This window comes from Falco biarmicus, chromosome Z, assembly GCF_023638135.1.
Source record: "Falco biarmicus isolate bFalBia1 chromosome Z, bFalBia1.pri, whole genome shotgun sequence".
NCBI classification, from domain to species: Eukaryota; Metazoa; Chordata; class Aves; order Falconiformes; family Falconidae; genus Falco; species Falco biarmicus.
Genome location: NC_079311.1, coordinates 24,651,275 through 24,669,416, shown reverse-complemented (window position 1 = coordinate 24,669,416; position 18,142 = coordinate 24,651,275). Strand labels below are relative to the sequence as shown.

Here is an 18,142-nt window from a genome sequence, read left to right as displayed (position 1 = left end):
TATGCACAGTGGCTTATCACGTGGTTTTCCTGAGTGGTAGCCTTTTGACTGTCCAACAAGAACACTAAATATGAACTAAAGGTATTTCAAATTACTCTTTCTTATGAAACCAGAAGAGCTTACGTGACTTTAGAATGATTATTTCTAAAAGGTGTATGTGTTACATTGCAGAAGTGGCTCATCAGAGTGACTGGGATAGTATTGTTGCCTGCCATCAAGGGTATATAACCTGTACAACCTGGAACTATCAGAAAACTTCCATGGGAGTTCATAAACTGAGGCCAGAAGAATTTAGCAAACACAAACCTATTGATATATATGCAACAGTAAGTTTTTTTAGGATAATGTTTCTTCAGTATTACATTATATGCTGATTTGATTTCTGTTTGTACAGAAGTGGTTCAGAATGAAAAAGCACTATCCAGACATGTTATAGTTCCTTCGCAAAGTGCTTGCTGCCAGCTTAGTGTGTCCTACTAGCTGTTTTGTAAAGCATATGGTCTTTAAGAAATGTGCTGAATACGTATTTTTTCCTTAAACATCCAGGTTAAGTGCAGATTTTATTTTCTGATTCAGATAGGTGGTTAATGTTTACCTTTGATCTGTCATCATGACGTAGAGTTAGCTATATGTCTGTGATGATAAACTGGCTCAGTGAATGCACTTTGCTGAAGATACCTTTTTTTTGGCAATACAGAAAAATGTATTTCCAAATTGCAGGCAGGGTATTCCCTCGACAGTGTTTTCCAACTTGAGCTGGACACAATGAAAGTCAAACACTCATTTAAAGAGATATAAATGTTTACTGAGGCTTATGAGCTTGCAAGACAAGAAGTTGCTGTGGCAAACTTTATGTGTTAGGCATTCATACTACTACTGTATCTTGTGCTAAATTGTTTTTCTGACCGTATGCTTAGTAGTTAGGTGGTAGACAAGATCAGTTGTAAATACTTTCTTTAACTACTAAATTCTTTGGACTGTTTTCAAATACATCTAGATCATTGTTTCTTTGTTTCTTGCTATTCTAAACTCCGTATGAATTTACCCTGTTTGGGGGTTCCATTGGCAGTACGGGCTTTGAAAGAGACATGCAGCTGGCATGCTTGAACTTCATCTTTGGGAATGTGTTTGTGGATGTCTTTTATTATATAGTTTAGTCATTTATTGATATTAGATATGACTTCTGATGGATGTCACTAAGTCAGTGTTTCATTATCCCTCATAAGCATGCACTGCCATATTTATTACTTATTTGCTTATTTTAAGTACTTATTTGCTTATTTTAAGAGCTCCTCTGTCTGCTTTTTTGAGATGTAATCTGTTTGTTCGGTGCAGTTTTCCTTTAAGAAGTCTAATTAGAACATGTTAGTATTTTGTATTCCTGATATGTTATATGTCTTCTAATAACTTTGCTAATTAGATAAAGAATTATATTTTTATTCCCTTGAAAGGCAGTTGACATTACCTCATGTGGAAACTTTGCCGTAATTGGGCTGTCAACAGGACAGGTAGACGTGTATAACATGCAGTCTGGCATTCACAGAGGGCGCTGTGGCAAAGGAAAAGGTAAGAATTGCTACACTTCTAAAATACTGACTCTTAACAGAACAGCAACAACGTGGTCTTCTGTTATCTAGGAAATTTAACATAACTTCTGAGTTGATTGGGGAATAGTCCCAGTTTCTCAGATTACCTACCCTACACTGTCCTATCTTACACTGTAATCAGAAGTAATTTGAAACTGCTCTGAAAAGTACAGGATCCCTGCTAGTTTTAACAGCACTGATGTTAGCATATGTTTGGTTTTAATTAACACAAAATTGTCAGTTACCAAAATGGTTAGCACTAAAATGAGATCCTCTGGCCTCAGCTTTTTTTGAGATAATGACATTTTCAGTACTTGGCTTCTTGTTATAGAGTTCTGTCTCTGAGGTAAATGTTCCCATCTGTTTTTTCCTCCCTGCTTAAAAATGGAAGAATACTTTACATGCATGGGAAATTGAAATCCTAAGCCAATCCAGTTCTTTGTATATGCTACTATTTTCAATTACCCAGATGCAAACTTGGGACTTAACGTAAGTGGCAGTGTTCAGACTTTCCCTTTTAATAGTTGCATACATACGTATTTCATGTCACGTAGCCTCGTGTTTGCTGTTTTTTTAAAGTCTGCAAGTTATAATAGGGCCCTTGTAATCTGAATTTTTTTGTTGTAGAAACAATGAAAGAGTCATGATGAACTCTTACACCTTACTGGGTTTCTAAAAGCCATCTAGCATAGCAAACATGAAGTGGTGTCCTGATAACATCATTACTTGATAGTGGGATGAATTTTGTAAGTTCAGTTACTGGCCAGTAGCCCTAGTCATAGATTAAGAAATAAAATTGATCCAAAACTAGAGGAGCTATGCCTTATCTTTACAGCACAGTGTAAAGTAGCCTGGGAAAACTCCCAGACTTTGTGCCAGAACTGAATCTGTAAATTTTGTTTGGAGTGGTCAGGCCTCCTGGAGGTATTCTGTGATTCAAAAAGTCCCTCAAATCTCACATTCAAAAAAAGCCCCCCAAACAGAAAGCACAAACAAAAGCTAGTATTCAACTTCAATTACTCACAACTTTTTTTGTATTCTCAATGCTTATATGAAAGCAATTTGGTTTACGTACTGATAAAGAAACTAAATATTTGAGCAGTCTTGTCAGGTGGCTTTAGAACTGTTTGTCTTATGCTTACTGCTCATTTAGTGTAGTTAGGCAAAGACATATGGAATAGTGTTTGGCATTCTGCTGATTTCTATGCTATGTTTAAATTCTGAAATACAGCTTTGTTTTCCTTTGATTTGTAGCACATGATGGGGCCATTAGGGGGGTAGCAGTGGATGGATTAAACCAACTGATAATCACAGCTGGTAGTGAAGGATTAATTAAATTTTGGAAATTCAAAACTAAAAATCTAGTTTATTCCATTGACCTTTCTTCTCCAAGTGGAATTCTGCTTCACAGAGACAGGTAAGGAACTGAAGCTATTTCATGTCCGTATTGTTCTGTATGTACTAAGTCTAGGATGGCAACCAAATATTCTAATAAAGTTTAAATTCCTGATGCTTTGAAAACAGCTGACTTCTAGTTGACCAAAAAAAAAAACAACCAACCTACAAGATATTTTATTAGACTGAACGAATATAGTACTGTTTATCTGAGATTCGTAGAATTATTTATGTTGGAAAAGACCTTTAAGGTTATCAAGCCTCTTCTCTTTGTGACCAATGTTAGGATGTTGGGTTTACTTCTTGTCTCTGAGTATTCACTGTTGTATGTGCTGATGATTCTTGGCAGTGGTATTCTGGGAATTGCCTGTGATGACTTCAGTATTAGTGTTTTGGATATAGAAACCAGGAAGATTGTCAGAACGTTCTCAGGACACCATGGACGGATTAATGACATGGTAATTGTTAACTCTTATTTGTATATGTCACCTGTTACAAAAAAAACCTAATTAATTTTAAAGACAGTGGATTTCTCTGTTTTTAGCTTCTGTTCTAATTCTAAGTGCTAGAAAGTAAGCATTTATTTGATTTCTTCAGTTTTATGCTCAGTGTTTTATCATAAATGTAAAAACAAGGACCAAAGTGCTTTTACTAACAGCCAAGTTTATCCTGTGTCCTATATTTAAACCTGTTCTGAAATAGCTTCCATTTTTGTCCTTTCCTCACTTTCAGTAAGGTGGTATCGGTTTTATTTTATGGCCAGACCATTTCATCCTGGTGTTGAGCAGTCTAATCTTGAACTGTGTGAAACAGGACCTCCTGTAGGGACTGACTTGTCAGTTGTGCCATTTAAATTGACTGTTTTATTTCAGACTTTCAGCCCTGATGGTCGTTGGCTAATAACTTCATCAATGGACTGTACTATTAAGACTTGGGACCTTCCCTCTGGATGGTGAGTCAGTTTAAAAACATACAGCAGAAATTTATTAGTAATAATAAAAATAATTTTGGTCTGTAAGGGGCAGAAAGCCTTCTGGCTTGATTGTATGTCACCAGCTTGTACTGTGTGATATTCAAAGTTGTACATGGTGTAAGACTCATACTTTAGTTGTGTGTGATGCTAGCAGTATGTGCCTTTTTCTGGGCATACAGAATAACAATGTGTTGAAGATCTAATGATGAAACCTGGAGTTTCCATGTAGTGTGAATGGTTGTGAATTTGTTCTTTGTCTGGAAGCAGCACTATAATCTCAATGGAAAGAGACTGTTTAAGAGGATTTGCTTTGTGAGATGCTGAATTATTCATAGAATGGTTTGAGTGACCTTCAGAGATCTAGTCCAGTCCCCTTGCCATTGACAGGGACATCTTTCACTAGACCAGGTTGCTCAAAACCCTGTCCAACCTGACCTTGAACACTTCTAGTGATGGGCCATCCATAACTTCTCTTGCTCTTGGGAACATGTTCCAGTGTCTCACCACCCTCATCATAAAAAATTTCTTCCTTATATCCAGTCTAGACCTACCCTCTTTCAATTTAAAAACATTACTACTTGTCCTGTTGCTGCAGTTCCTGTTAAGTTTATATCAGTCTTTCTTCCCCTTTAAATATTGAAAGGCCACAAGAAGGTCTTCCTGGAGCATTCTGTTCTCCAGGGTGAGCAACCCCAACTCTGTCAGCCTGTGTTGATAGCAAATCTGTTCCAGCCCTCAGAGCAGGTCCAGGAAAATTATCAGACTTCTTGTCTGTCTTGTGGTGGGGGCGTCGGAGCTGGATGCAGTACTCCAGCTGGTTTTGTAAATAGAAGCCTGTTCTCACTTAACGTTCATTTTAGCAACACAGTAAGGCTTTACTTCAGTTACATTTTTCATTTGTGCATGCTCACAACTGCCAAAAATACTCCTTTATGATCCATTGTGAGTAGTCTCTCAGAATGAATTTTGGCCAAGAAGTACACAAGTACACACAAGGAGTTCAGGAGCCCAGAATAAACAGGCAGAAAAGTAACTGAGTTCTGCCAGTACATTCTTTTAGCAGCACATCAGATTGATTTTTGGTAATTTAAATAAGTGCTACACAGTGTGCAGCTCTGGTCATATGTAAGACTGAATGGTTTCATTTGGATTGATTACTTTTGTTGATGTGGTTTGGTAAATACATTTTTATACTGTAAAAATTTTATACTATGAAAATAGTGTTGAATCTCAACAAGCAATTGACCTAGCCCTATGATACCAGTCCAGAATAGGACAGGATGGACAGTAACTGTCTTCTTTCTGGTATAAATGGGAGACTATGTTTGGATTTCCTCTTTCTAACACTCCCTCCCAAAATTATATGATCATGGCATTAATTATAAAACTTTAGAAATGTTACTTGTATTTTCCAGTTCTTTAGTAACAACACTTTGCAGTAAGAGTTTTTTCAGAAGTAATCTAACAGTGTTTCTTGTTTGCATGTAAATATTTTGTCTCTAAGTGACTGCTAGAAATTCTGGTCAAGCTGAAATCTAGGCAGATACATGACAAACCCTGGTTTTGAAAGTAATTAGGTTAAATTGTTCTTTGAGAATTTAAATGAAAGTTTTTCCCATAACTATAGGCAGAGGAGGGTATTGAAAATGAGTAACAGCTTTTAAAAAAAAATCAGATGCTTGATTTACATCTACTGTGGTATATTTGCTCATAAATAGAAGAACTAAATTACAAATTGTGGATTCTAAAGATTCAGCTTGGATATTGTCCTTATAAAAAGATGCAAAACAAGGTTTTAGATGACTAAGTCCTATGTTACAAAAAATACCAATTGACTTTAATAATGTCATACCACTTAGTTACTGAACATCTGTTTTTACTTGGAAATGCCACTTACCTGTCCTTACATAATGGAAGTGTTCCTAGAGCATGTTTTCTTATGTAAGGCTTTTTGAGAATTGGGGAAAAAAATAACTGATTTGTGTAGAGAAAGCTACAAACAGGAACCTTGGTATTATGCAATCTTTTCTTTCTGCAGCGCAGCTTGCATAGACAATTTAAGGAATCAAGGGTACAAGCTCACTGTGTGTAACTTGGGTGGAGTACTTGAGACAGAATGGTGTGAGAAACACATTGATATTGTGAGCTCAGCAATTTCGTAGTTTCCATTGTCTCACTTCTGCAGTTAGGCAAGAAATGTAATGGTGAATGCCTTTAGCAGCCAGGCAAGATTCGTTGAGCGATTACTGTACGTTCTGTGTAAAAATTACAAGCATGTCTCTCATTGTCCTATAGTGGATTGACACCACCCCCACCCCCTGCCCCCACCACTAGTCTGTAATTTTAATTGTGATTTCAATTTATTAAATAGAAAATTTTAATGTTAACTATGGTTTGCAGTTGTTCCTTATGGTTGCTTTACTGAACAATATTTCTCAGTTCCTGGTAAAGGATGGAATTGAAACTAAACCCAGTATTTATAGTATATTTTCTAGCCATTGTGCACTGTGTGCAAAATATATCAGGTTGACTGAAACATGTTCTGGCATTTATGGGTTTAATGTTTGTGTATTTTATGTTGAAAGCGATGAATGATGTGGCTCTTACCTGATTATTTTTTACTTGTGACATGCGTCCAACAGCATGCAGAAGGAATAAAACATTTCATTCAGGGGAGAAAAGTGGCTTTTATTTTTAACATGGTTTGTCAAACTATCACAGGATTGCTCAGTATCTAAGAAAGTACATGCCTACAAGATTTTACATTTTAAACTGTTCTGTTACTTCAGTACTTTTTTGATGGGTAGTGAACAGAATGGGGCTCTAGAATTAGCTTCTTTCATCACTTGTCACTTTGCTTTTGGTCTGTAAACAATAGCAAAGTATTCAAGCACTCCATTTATTCTTTTTGTTCCTCTCAATGAACTAGTTGTCAAACTCAGCTGCTTCTTAGAATTTGAAGTAACTTAAATTTATGTCTCAAAAAGCGACAAGCAGAACCTGGGCTTGAGTGCAAGTCTACTAGGATGATGTGCATCATGCAGTACTCGGAAGTTGCTTATTGTTGAAGTAGTCGCCTGCTACTGAATATTTTAACTTTATGGGATAGGTTTTTTTAGTTCTCTGCAGTAGTGAAATGAATGATCAAGGAGTGGTATATCAGACTGAAGGTACAGTAATGTCAAAATAAACTGGTGCAGATAATAAAATTTTCAGTGTACCGTTCATTCTTTGCTGTAGGAGTATTATATCCTAGTGTTAACCAGGTGTATATGAAGTATTTTGAGAGAGGGAATTGACAATTAATAGCAGAGCATTAAAAGATGAGGTCAGAGCACCATGGGGCTCATTGGAAGTATGAAATTTATGGCCGCTAAAAAGGTTAATGTTAGGCATAAGGAGTTGTATGTGGACAGATGGTTCATCGTATTTTCCACAGAATGTGGATGTCCGTGGATGTCTAGGGAGGTAACATAAATGTACAAGCTCTAGCTAATTTTAGAGAATTTTGTAGAAGTGAGTGGTTTGTTACACAGTGTTTGGTTTTCATCTGCCAAGTTTGTATGTCATATTTGAATACTTCTAATATACTAGTTTGTATATATACTTGTGTCCGGCTTGCATTCAGTTGTATTTGTGCTGTAATTCAGATATACATAGAGAATTCATGTTACTGAGAGTTTCTGTTGTGTTTTCTCTCTTTAGCCTCGTAGACTGTTTTTTGGTAGACTCCGCAGCTGTAAGCCTTACTATGTCTCCTACAGGAGACTTTCTAGCTTCAGCACATGTGGATGATCTTGGAATTTATTTGTGGTGAGTACATAATTTATCTATTTCTACACAGATTTTCAGATGGGGGAAAATCACCTTTATCACAAATAGAAAATTTTTCTGTGAAGTATCATCTGCAGGGTTTTGTCTTCTCTGGTTCTAATTAAGACACATGTTATGTATTACTGTGATTCATAAATCTTGGAATCTCTTGCAGTTAAGATATTTATTCTGACAATTAAATTATCTCTTTTCTCTAAATGTTTCTTTCTTACTTTAAAGAATACCTTTTATGGCATCACTAAAGCTTTTCTTGGACTCTACTTTTTTTTTAACCTCTTTTGAAATGTCAGTGCTCATATTGTGTTACTTTCTGAAGGGCTTTTCTTCTTGTCCTGGTATACAGTGTTGTCTGAGACTTCTGAGTAGAATTTGGAAGCTGTAATTATTTCTGTTTATTAATGCGTCATCAGCACAGATGTAAAATGTGCTTTAGTTCAATTTCTTCCTGTTACGGTTTTAAAGCAAATGACTGGTTAAGTCTAGCACTGAAGTAACACACCTCTTAAGTGATTCCTTCTCCCCACCCCACCCCTTGATAGATAGATCTTTCAGGTTAATTTGTTGCTTGTAGTTTTGCCTGAGTTCAATGCTTAAGTGAAAGTGTTTCATCGTGAATAATAACAGATGTACTTCCCTAGCCCTGTTTTATATTGACAGAAAAAAATCATTTGCCAGAATGACTTGTGTGCATGTTCCAAACCTCAAGAAAATTTGCCAAGAGTACTAATCTAAAATTCTGTGAAAGCAGAATGATTCATTTATATTTGCATAGTGCATTGTATGTATCAAGTACAAAGCAAGCTTTTTAAATAGGCAGTTTTGCAATTTCAGGTAAATACAGTAACTGGCAATGATTGAAGTAGTCATAGTTCATAATGCCGTATGTATTACAGTTTTTTGACAATAATACTTCAGCATTATATTTCAGGTTTTCAGATGATGTATATTGCTACATTTCATATCTTGTTTATCTGGTAGATGAGGAAAACTAATGTTGAATGGAACCTTTGGTGAATTGCCACAGACTGCAGTAAAAATTATGTCTAAAGTACTTGTTCTAATTCACCTGAAAATTGTTTTTAAAATGTCTACCTTATTTTTCAGGTCAAACCGTTCTCTGTATTCACTTGTCTCTTTACGGCCTCTTCCGGCAGATTATGAGCCTTCTGTGGTGACATGTCCTAGCACCTGCCCTGTGCAAGGTAATCTTCAGATGAAAGAGTATTTAATTTTCAGTTTGGTGTTATGTTTCAAATTGAAGATTATTTGCTTCCTTAGTAAAAACTCATTGTGTCTTAGCATTCTTTCTCTAAACTGTTTCTATTGCTTCTACTATTTTTGGTATACATAGTCATACATATGCCAGCATTATCTGCTAAAATCTAGTCACGTTTCTGTATTCAGAGATAAAGAATTACATTGTGATGACCTCCACATCTTCAAGGAGATTTGTAGGTAATAAAAACATCTGTGCTATCTGTTGGCTTTCTTTAACTACAGAATCTCCTGTTTGAAAGCATTACTGTTTGGTGGTGGGAAGGAGATTGATTGTTCTTCATTTTACTTCCCTCCAACATTTTTGTCTGCCTGTATGCCATGGTAGTTTTCCTGCTCTATACTGTGTTGGCAAGAGAATTGGCTGACCTGCCATGTACCTGTGCTAGATTCCCAGTGCTTTCACTAAGGCAATAGTGAAAGGCCTAAATTACATTTATTTATTTTTTTTTATATACATTTAATAGAAATGGTTGTGCTTCTGAAGGCCTCTAGATGGGGATCTTGTCTGTCCATGTTTCACAGTGCCTACATTTAGATGTCTCTCTGGAGGAGAAACACACCTAGCTATTGACCAGACAAAACAGCGTTGGAACATACTTGATGATGACTGATTTATTAAGCACATACTTATTTTAGATACCTAAGTTAGGGAGACAGGGTTTCACCCCACAGCTTTTTATGTTTTAATTTTACAAACTGATTCTGGCTGAATGCTTTAAGTAGCTTTCTGTCTTCAGCAAATAAAATTCCTGTTTAGATGCTCAGACCTTTTAATGGTTTACATTTCTTTGTTGTTTTAGGCTTTTGTATCACATTCATAGTTTTAGCCATGTAATATTTTGCAAAAAGGAAGGGAAAGTAGATGTGTTTGGTGAAGACCACATAAGTAGTTTAGAGAAAACGTAGCGACAAACTGCATATCTTTTTTTGTGGGGTGTTGTGCTTAAATGTTGAGATTTTCTTCATTTTTATGTGCCATTTCAGTCATACCTGTGAACACATGGTGAACATTGTGTGTATTTAAATGCAAAGATCTTACACTTTTGTAACTTAGAACTGAAATACCTATGTGTTTATTTTAAAACAGTGAACAAAATTTTAAATGTAATCCATTGTTTTCATTATGCAGGACTTCCATAAATTGCGTTTATAACATTTCAGCCAAAGCACCTAAATCCTGTTAGTCTTCAAAATCTTGTTTATCCAGTGCTGCATTTTAGCTATGATTGTTCACAATTTAATGTTTCATATGGGTTAAAAAAGATTTTCTGTAGCCTTTCAGCTATATATTGTGCTAGCACCCATATATATATAGCTGTTACGTGTGTGTGTTTTTCAAAAATTGGAAAGGAAGTAATCATCATGTTTTGATAATGTGGACTATATATGCTCATAAAACATATCTGTTCTTGAAAGATGTAGATGTGGCAGGTGATGAAGAAACATGTGATGAAATGATAGAATATGTCTCACCTGAGCAATTGGGAGAGCAGTTGGTGACCCTTTCCTCATTACCAGAATCAAGGTGGAAAAATCTCCTCAGTCTTGATGTTATCAAGGTAATGATATTATGCACACCATTGCTTATCTAATGTAGTATTTTAATTGTATTTTTGAAGGAGGTAAAATAAGGGCTATTTCTCCTGTAATGTAAAGCACATCGCTGTCTTAACCTTTCTCTTGGATGTTCAAGAAATCTTGAAGAAACTGTTTTATAACTTTTGCTGTTGCTGTTTCTGCAACATGCAAAATAGCTGTCTGAAGACAGGTATTTCCATGTCAATGCAGCTAGTAAGTGCCTGTAAAGCTGTTCTGGGTTATGCTCCAAATCGCTGTTTAGCCTTCCCATAACTAGAAAAAGAGGGAATGGGCAAAAAATAGTTGTATACAGCCAGATACATTTCTTCTTGTTCTTTGAGCTGCATTTACCTGATGACAACATTTGATCGCACTTTTCAGGTATTTCTCAAGATTTTGCAGTGGAAGACTATATGGTTTTTTTCACAGTTTTGGGGATTTTGGAGAGGGGCTGTTTTTCTTCTAAATTGTTGCTACATATTTAGTGGTAAAACATTATATGTATATATTTATTTTTCAGTTACTCCTTAGAGTGTTCGTAGTATTTTAAAAATTAAACTCTTAACAAAAAATTCCCACATTCTTCTTCTTATGATGATGATATCTTTAATTCAAATATCTAATTAACAGAAAAAAAATAAACCAAGAGAGCCACCAAAAGTTCCCAAGTCGGCCCCTTTCTTCATCCCAACAGTTCCTGGTCTTACACCTCGATACATTGCTCCAGAGGAAGAAAATGATGCACAGGTAAAACCAGGAATAGATACAATAGTGTTTATCTACTGTATTTTAAAAGAAAATCTTAAGTGTTTTTTAGTGCTGAGTGAAATCTTGTTAAAGTCTTTGAAGTACTAGTTTTTATGCACTTACATTAATGCTTTCTTTCTTAAAGTCTTTTATTCTGTCAGTAGGGAAGGACTCAATTGAGATGTAAAAATAAGTTTGCATATTCATGTACACTCTCTTATGCTTTCATGGTCTAGTCGAAGGTAGTAAACCTTGGAGTACTGGCACAGAAATCTGATTTCTACATACATCTTGAAGAAGCCCTGAGCAGTAATGAATGTAAGTTAACAAGACATTTCACTGAAAATGTAGTTGCTAATAATATTTTGATAAACATTTGATTTCTAATGCCAGAATTGTAATGTATGCAAGGAGAAAAATATGCATAGTACAGTACCAGAGGCAAAGAGAATGACCCGTTATGTATAAAGCTGACCAATATATAGAGTGTCAGTCTAGATCGAAGATCCACTGGTACTGCAGCTTGCCTGCAGCATGGAGCCCAGTTCTGGCTAAAACCCATATGCAGAAAGAAAGTAACATTCCTGAGATGGTTAAATTTTTTTGGACATTGTGATGATCTCACCCAGAGAAGGTGCTGTGTATATTATTTGTAGGCTAAGTAAGGACGGGAATGATCTGGTAAGGAATAGTCTGGTGATATCACTGAAACATGAAAAACATAATTTGCCTAGCAAGTTCTGTTTTCAAGGGCTGCTTCAGTAAACATTCAGCAAAATTAAGAGCTTCAATTTATTGCTTTCTAATTTAAAACCTAAGAAGAAAGAATTTATATAAAAATAAGCTTTTGGATTTCTTTTAACATTCAGTACATTTTGAAGTTCAGCCACTTAAGCTACCTGTGAAATGCTCCTGCTGTTTTCACTGTTTAACTTTTGCTGCTACAGAATCATTGAAATTCAGATTTTTTTTAAATTGGTGCTAATATAGCTTGGCTTGGAACTGTAAATGGACAGTCACTGGTAGCTTGTCCACAAGGTAGTTCTGCTGGGAATTTTTCCACCCCTTCTTAAACTCTTGAGGTGACCAGCTTACTTAGCTTCACTGATGATAATATTCCATTAAGCTGCTTCAGAGCTGCTCACAGAAGAGTGAAACATCAGGTGAATATTTAAAAACCTAACCAAGCACCACCTAGAGGCTGGCTGTACCAGGGAGCAAGTACGCTTCATGATGCATTGCAGTAGTGGTCCCATGGGCCTGCCTCAGGCCACCTCTGCTGTAAGGCAGGTGCGCTCCAGGGTCTGCTGTAATCCCAATCCAGGGAGCGTGTTGATCCTGACTCAGGAAGCTGCTGGTGTGTAACGTGGCTCTGTGCTTGCTAGTTTACAAGCATCTCTTTTTAGAGGTGACTAGGCTATTCAAATAAATAGTGTTATACCAGAAGCCATCCTGTCTTACCATTGGGGTGGAGACAGGGTTTCATACTTCAGATCAGGACTGTGGAACATAGGTCAAGCTGGGCACTTTTAATGTATAGTATGTGTGACAATTTCATTGTATGTTCCATGCTTGTTTTTTAAATGTCACAGCATAAAAATGAGTTGATGTGTCTGTTTAGCGCTGCTAATATCACAGTTACATTTAAAACTAGCTGATGATCTTCATAGGAATCAAATACAGCAGGACACAGATTTATACCACCCAAGGAATATTAGGCAATGTCTGATACCATTAGTTACCATGATATGAGAATTTAAGAAGTTGCTCAGCAGCTTCATAGCAAAATAAATACTAATTAGAAGACAACTGTGTTTGCAACAATATGTATTTTTATTTCTGCATTTTTAAAGCAAATGTATGGAATTCTCAAATATTAGGTAGGATTGTAGAAATCCCTAGGAAGAAAATTTATGAAGAGGGGCTAATAGTTTGTAAATTGTATATATTTTTACCAGGGAAAAGATTTCCCCTGCCCTATCAGCCCTCAGGTCCCATGAAAAGCAGGAGGAATTCACTTAATAAAAGTGATAATTACCTTAGATGCACCAGATGATCCTCAGTTTAGCCTAATGTCTTACAGTAAGAGTAAACACTGTAAAGATTCCTAGTAAAAATAGTAACCTGTCTCTTGTAGGATCTATTTGCAGTAACAGCTTTAAGTCCCAAGTATATACATTCTTTTTGCCAAGAGATATAAAAATAATTTTATGTGGTTAACAAGAACTTTTGTTGAGCTTAAAAGACAGAGATGGGAGGGAGGGAAGAGATAAAAATACAAAGATGTTATTTGTCTCTTTCAAGGTGAACTTACAAAGAAAATGCAACTGTATTATTAGATACGTACTTCTCTGTAGGTATGTGATAGGACAGTAAATTAAAGGTAAGATGGCATTTTATGGCAAACAAGTAAGGAAACAGTAGAAACTTGAAACATCTAGTCACTGCTTAAGAATTTTAGAATAAATGTGTCTGCATGAAGAACTTGTAAGGTTTCTTTTCTGCAAGTGTTACTGATAAGGTATCCCTCAATGCTTTAACACAGATACAGCTCCACTTAACTTACTGAAAAGCTTGGGACCATCAAATATTGAGATAGAGCTAAGGGGTTTGGCCCCTGAAGGTGGTGGCTCAGTGGAGGTGATGCTAAGCTTTTTGAAAATGGTTGGGATGATGCTGAACAAGAAGTACAACTTTGAACTTGCTCAGGCATACCTTGCACTATTTTTAAAGGTAACTATTTTCTTCTATGATTTTATGTTAGTCTTGTTTAAAATTATGGTTGTCCAGTAAAAGGATTTAAATTGTCTCATCAAAAGAATTATCTTAAGTGATTTTTTTTTTTATTTTTTTTTTTTTTGTTGGGGATGATTTTAAAATGACTGAGTGTATTGGATAATTTGATAACTCATCTGGTCACAGTCAGAAAAGCTTGCAAAAAACAGGTAATGGTGAAGAGGACCGTGCCAGACAACTTTTATTCTAGTATTTGTAACTTAGAATTGTTTTTATTTTTTGTAATATATCCAATTTCTTAATGGTTGTTAATTGCTAAGCTAAGATATGCTATGTCTTAAGTAAGAAAAGAATTCAGTGCACAGTATGTGGTAAACGGGCATTTTGTTGAACTTCCCACTAGACATTGCAAGCCTGACTTACTTTCAGTGTCAGTGGGCTGCCTTTCTTCTGTTACCTGTTAAGCATTACGGAGCTAATGAAATTAATCCGAGGTGTGTGTAAGTTAGAAAGTTATTGTGATAAAATACAGTAGCAGTTACTCTTAGATAGAAAGTGGTTCTGCAGAAGGTTGAAACCCTTCTGCTGTACAAATGCTTACCTTGTCAAAGTACTTTGATTTATGAAGCTGTTTAAGCAATTAATTACAGTTTACTAGGAAACATTGTTATAAACCTTCAGACAGATGTAATACTGTCTATTTAACCGACTATGTCTTAATAGCAATAGTGCAGAGATTGGTTTTAAAGATAGTGTAATGCTGGACAGATACGCTCTTTTCCTTTTGTTGGGGTTAAATAGAATTTGTGGGGTGGCTTCCACAAGAATAAGTAGTGCAGACAAATTGATCTGTAGTGTGAAACACTTAGGGTTGAGGTCTTTATATTTACCAGTGACTTTTTTGCGTGTCTGTTTCTTACTGGTCTGGTCCCATGGACTGGATATGATTAATAGTTGCAATATTAGATGCTAGAATTCATTTGGTTTCATACAAAAGAGATACAGCTCTTGCAGTATAGACTAGGGACAGCTAGGTGATTTGCCTCAGAAATGTACTCTCGGTCTGTACTAGAGTAGAATAATATAAACTCACCCTGCGACACATGAACACCAATAACTTTTGTTGTAGGTTCCAAGTAAAACAGCTCTGAGCTTAGTAAGACTCCTAGATTTAAATTGTAGCCAGGAAAATAACTATTTAATCAATAAGAGTGATAATAATGTATTGCCTCTACAAAATTGAGAGGTTGGGATTTTTTATGCTTTGCTAAGGTTACAGTTTATTACACAAGGATGATGGCTCTCCATGTATTAGTATAGAGTGTGCTGGCATCGTTCTTCCTTCTTTATGCAGCACAGACTGTTAAAATGATAATCCTTTTCTTTAGACTAGAAAGGCTAAACAGAATTTGTGATGTCAGTTGAAAAGAGGAGAAGGTTACTGACTAGAAATACAGCAGCAGTGACAGAAGAAGATCTAGTAAAGCAAGCAAGCACCTAGTACATATGTGGGGGTAAAAAGACTTGTAAAAGGGAGTCAGCATTAAATGGAGGGAATAAATTGAGGGAAAAGAGTCCTTCCCTTGGTTGAGACATTCCTGAGAGCAAAGTATGGAACTGAATGAGAAAACTGATCTTTCAGTATTTTTATTGTCTGTATTTGTTTCACTAACTGCTGGTTTTCATTTTCAGTTACATCTTAAGATTCTCTCATCAGAGCCAAACCTATTGGAAGAAGTATCCAGATTGTCAATGCAACTTGAGGAAATTTGGATTCATTTGCAGACTCTCTTCAATCAGAGTCTCTGTGTGTTAACTTATATGAAAAGTGCTTTGCTATAAAATACTTAAGGATTTTGTCTGCATAAAATTCCCCTCAGAATAATAGTACAATTTATTTCTCAAAATACTAGATTCCAAGAATTATACTGGGATTTTGATGCTGTTTTTATACATCTGTATTATGGCAGATTATTTTAGAGCATACGTAACTGAGTATTTTTATTTACTTCAGTTGGAGCAATTATACGTGCAGCTTAGATATTAATGTTGTGTTGGTGTTTGCTGACAATGAACAACAGTTGGACAGCTGTAGGTAACATAGCTAGTTACCTTATGCTTTCATGACCAAAAATATAAATCAGAATGAAGAAACCAGGAGGGGGGGGGGAAGTCTGAATGTAATTTCTATGCAGGAAACCAAAACCTATATTATGCTTAATAAAAAATACTGTTGATGCAAAAATAAAACAAGTCTGATTTATTTAAAATGTATTAACATTAGTTTAAAACAAATGAATATAAAAATGGCATTCCTCTGTAATCAGTGCTTTTCCTGTAAAGATAAAAATCAGTTTTCTTTTTACTTTGACAAGCTGTGTCCACTATTTTGCCTGAGACAACTAATTCTGAAAGCAAAGATTGCTAGCTGAAATCAGTTTTCTTTTTACTTTGACAAGCTGTGTCCACTATTTTGCCTGAGACAACTAATTCTGAAAGCAAAGATTGCTAGCTGCACTACAAGTAATGGAACTAGGGAAAAAAACTCAAACCAGAGAAACCCCACCAATTCTTTATAACCAGGTTTCTTGCTCTAATTTTGGAGGCTCAATTTCTTAGAAAAATTGGGATTCTTTTCTTAAGGAGATAAAAGATTACCAGAATAAAAGCTTTGAATTGTGAGAAAGTTTTAATTGCATCAGGTGGAGTTTTTATGAATCTATGTTTAGGTTTCAGATAACAAAAGTTTGGGCAGAGGCTGGGATTTCATAAATGGGATTGTCTGAAACTGCTGTTTGAGAGTACTGCCTCACAGCATAAGAATCTCCTGAACAAGGCCTTTGCTGTATTTTGCATGCTCCATCTGCAGACACATACTAACAGAGTAACTAATACAAATGTATGCAGTTTTGATGAGAAAATTTGAAAGATGGGTTCATTGCATTTAGCATAAGACTGAAATGAATAGTGTAGTTCTGTTGTTCTATAGATGTAAATTTATTTTTTTTTTAATGCCATCACATTATGGAACTCTTCAGTCGCGTATCCTGGAAGAAATTATCTGCAAACATAGAATGGTTTGGATTGGAACCTTAAAGATCATCTATTTCCAGCCCCGCTGCCATGGGCAGGGACACCTTCCACTAGGCCAGGTTGCTCAAAGCCCCGTCCAGCCTGGCCTTCAACACTCCCAGGGATGGGGCATCCACAGCTGCTCTGGGTGATACGTTCCATTCCAGTGCCTGTTCACCCTCACACTAAAAATTCTCTTCCTGGTATCTAATCTAAATCTACCCTTTTTCAGTTTAATGCTGTTACCCCTTGTTCTATCACCACATGTCCTTGTAAAAAGTCCCTCTCTAGTTTTCTTGTGGGCCCCCTTTAGGCGCTGAAAGGCTGCTGTATTCCTGGAGCTTTCTCTTTTCCAGGCTGAACAATACCAACTCTCTCAGCCTGCCTTACAGGACAGGTGCTCCAGCCCTGTGATCATATTCGTGGCCCTCTGGACTTGTTCCAACAGGCTCCTGTCCTCCTTGTGTTGGGGGCGCCAGAGCTGAACACAGCACTCCAGGTGGGGTCTCACAAGACGGGAGTAGAGGGGAATCACCTCCCTCAACCTGCTGGTCACACTTCTTTTAACACAGCCCAGGATACAGTTGACTTTCTGGGCAGCAAGCACACGTTGCCAGGTCTTGTTGAGCTTCTTGTTCACCAACACCTCTTAGGTCCATCAGCTTGGGGCTGCTCTCAATCTGTTCTCCACCCAGCTTGTACTTGGGCTTGGGATTGCCCCTACCTGTGTGCAGGACCGTTGAATTTCACGAGGTTTGCACATACCCACCTCTCTAGCCTGTCAGGGTCCCTCTGGATGGCATTCCTTCCATCCAGCCTGTTGATCACACCACACAGCTTGGTGTCATTGGCAAACTTACTGAAGGTGTGCTCAATCCCCCTGTCCATGTCACCCACAAAAGATGTTAAAGAGCGCTGGTCCCAGTACTGACCCTGGAGGAAC

The 18,142-nt window shown here is 36.6% G+C and overlaps 1 protein-coding gene across 2 annotated transcripts in view; it reads left to right on the top strand.

Moving 5' to 3' along the window:
• The window catches only part of WDR36 (WD repeat domain 36), a 31,229-nt gene extending 14,849 nt beyond the window's left edge, over window positions 1–16,380 (top strand). The window contains exons 12-23 of one of the 2 annotated variants that reach the window (XM_056325119.1): window positions 172–326; window positions 1,452–1,566; window positions 2,841–3,003; window positions 3,331–3,439; window positions 3,854–3,933; window positions 7,660–7,767; window positions 8,893–8,990; window positions 10,489–10,625; window positions 11,275–11,391; window positions 11,628–11,709; window positions 13,937–14,124; window positions 15,820–16,380. In XM_056325119.1, coding sequence (XP_056181094.1) covers window positions 172–326; window positions 1,452–1,566; window positions 2,841–3,003; window positions 3,331–3,439; window positions 3,854–3,933; window positions 7,660–7,767; window positions 8,893–8,990; window positions 10,489–10,625; window positions 11,275–11,391; window positions 11,628–11,709; window positions 13,937–14,124; window positions 15,820–15,969 — 1,502 coding nt within the window. In that variant the 3' untranslated portion in view covers window positions 15,970–16,380. Of the gene's footprint in view, window positions 1–171; window positions 327–1,451; window positions 1,567–2,840; window positions 3,004–3,330; window positions 3,440–3,853; window positions 3,934–7,659; window positions 7,768–8,892; window positions 8,991–10,482; window positions 10,626–11,274; window positions 11,392–11,627; window positions 11,710–13,936; window positions 14,125–15,819 lie in introns of both variants that reach the window. The other variant, XM_056325118.1, reaches the window with a different exon arrangement.
• Window positions 16,381–18,142: the final 1,762 nt, after the last annotated feature.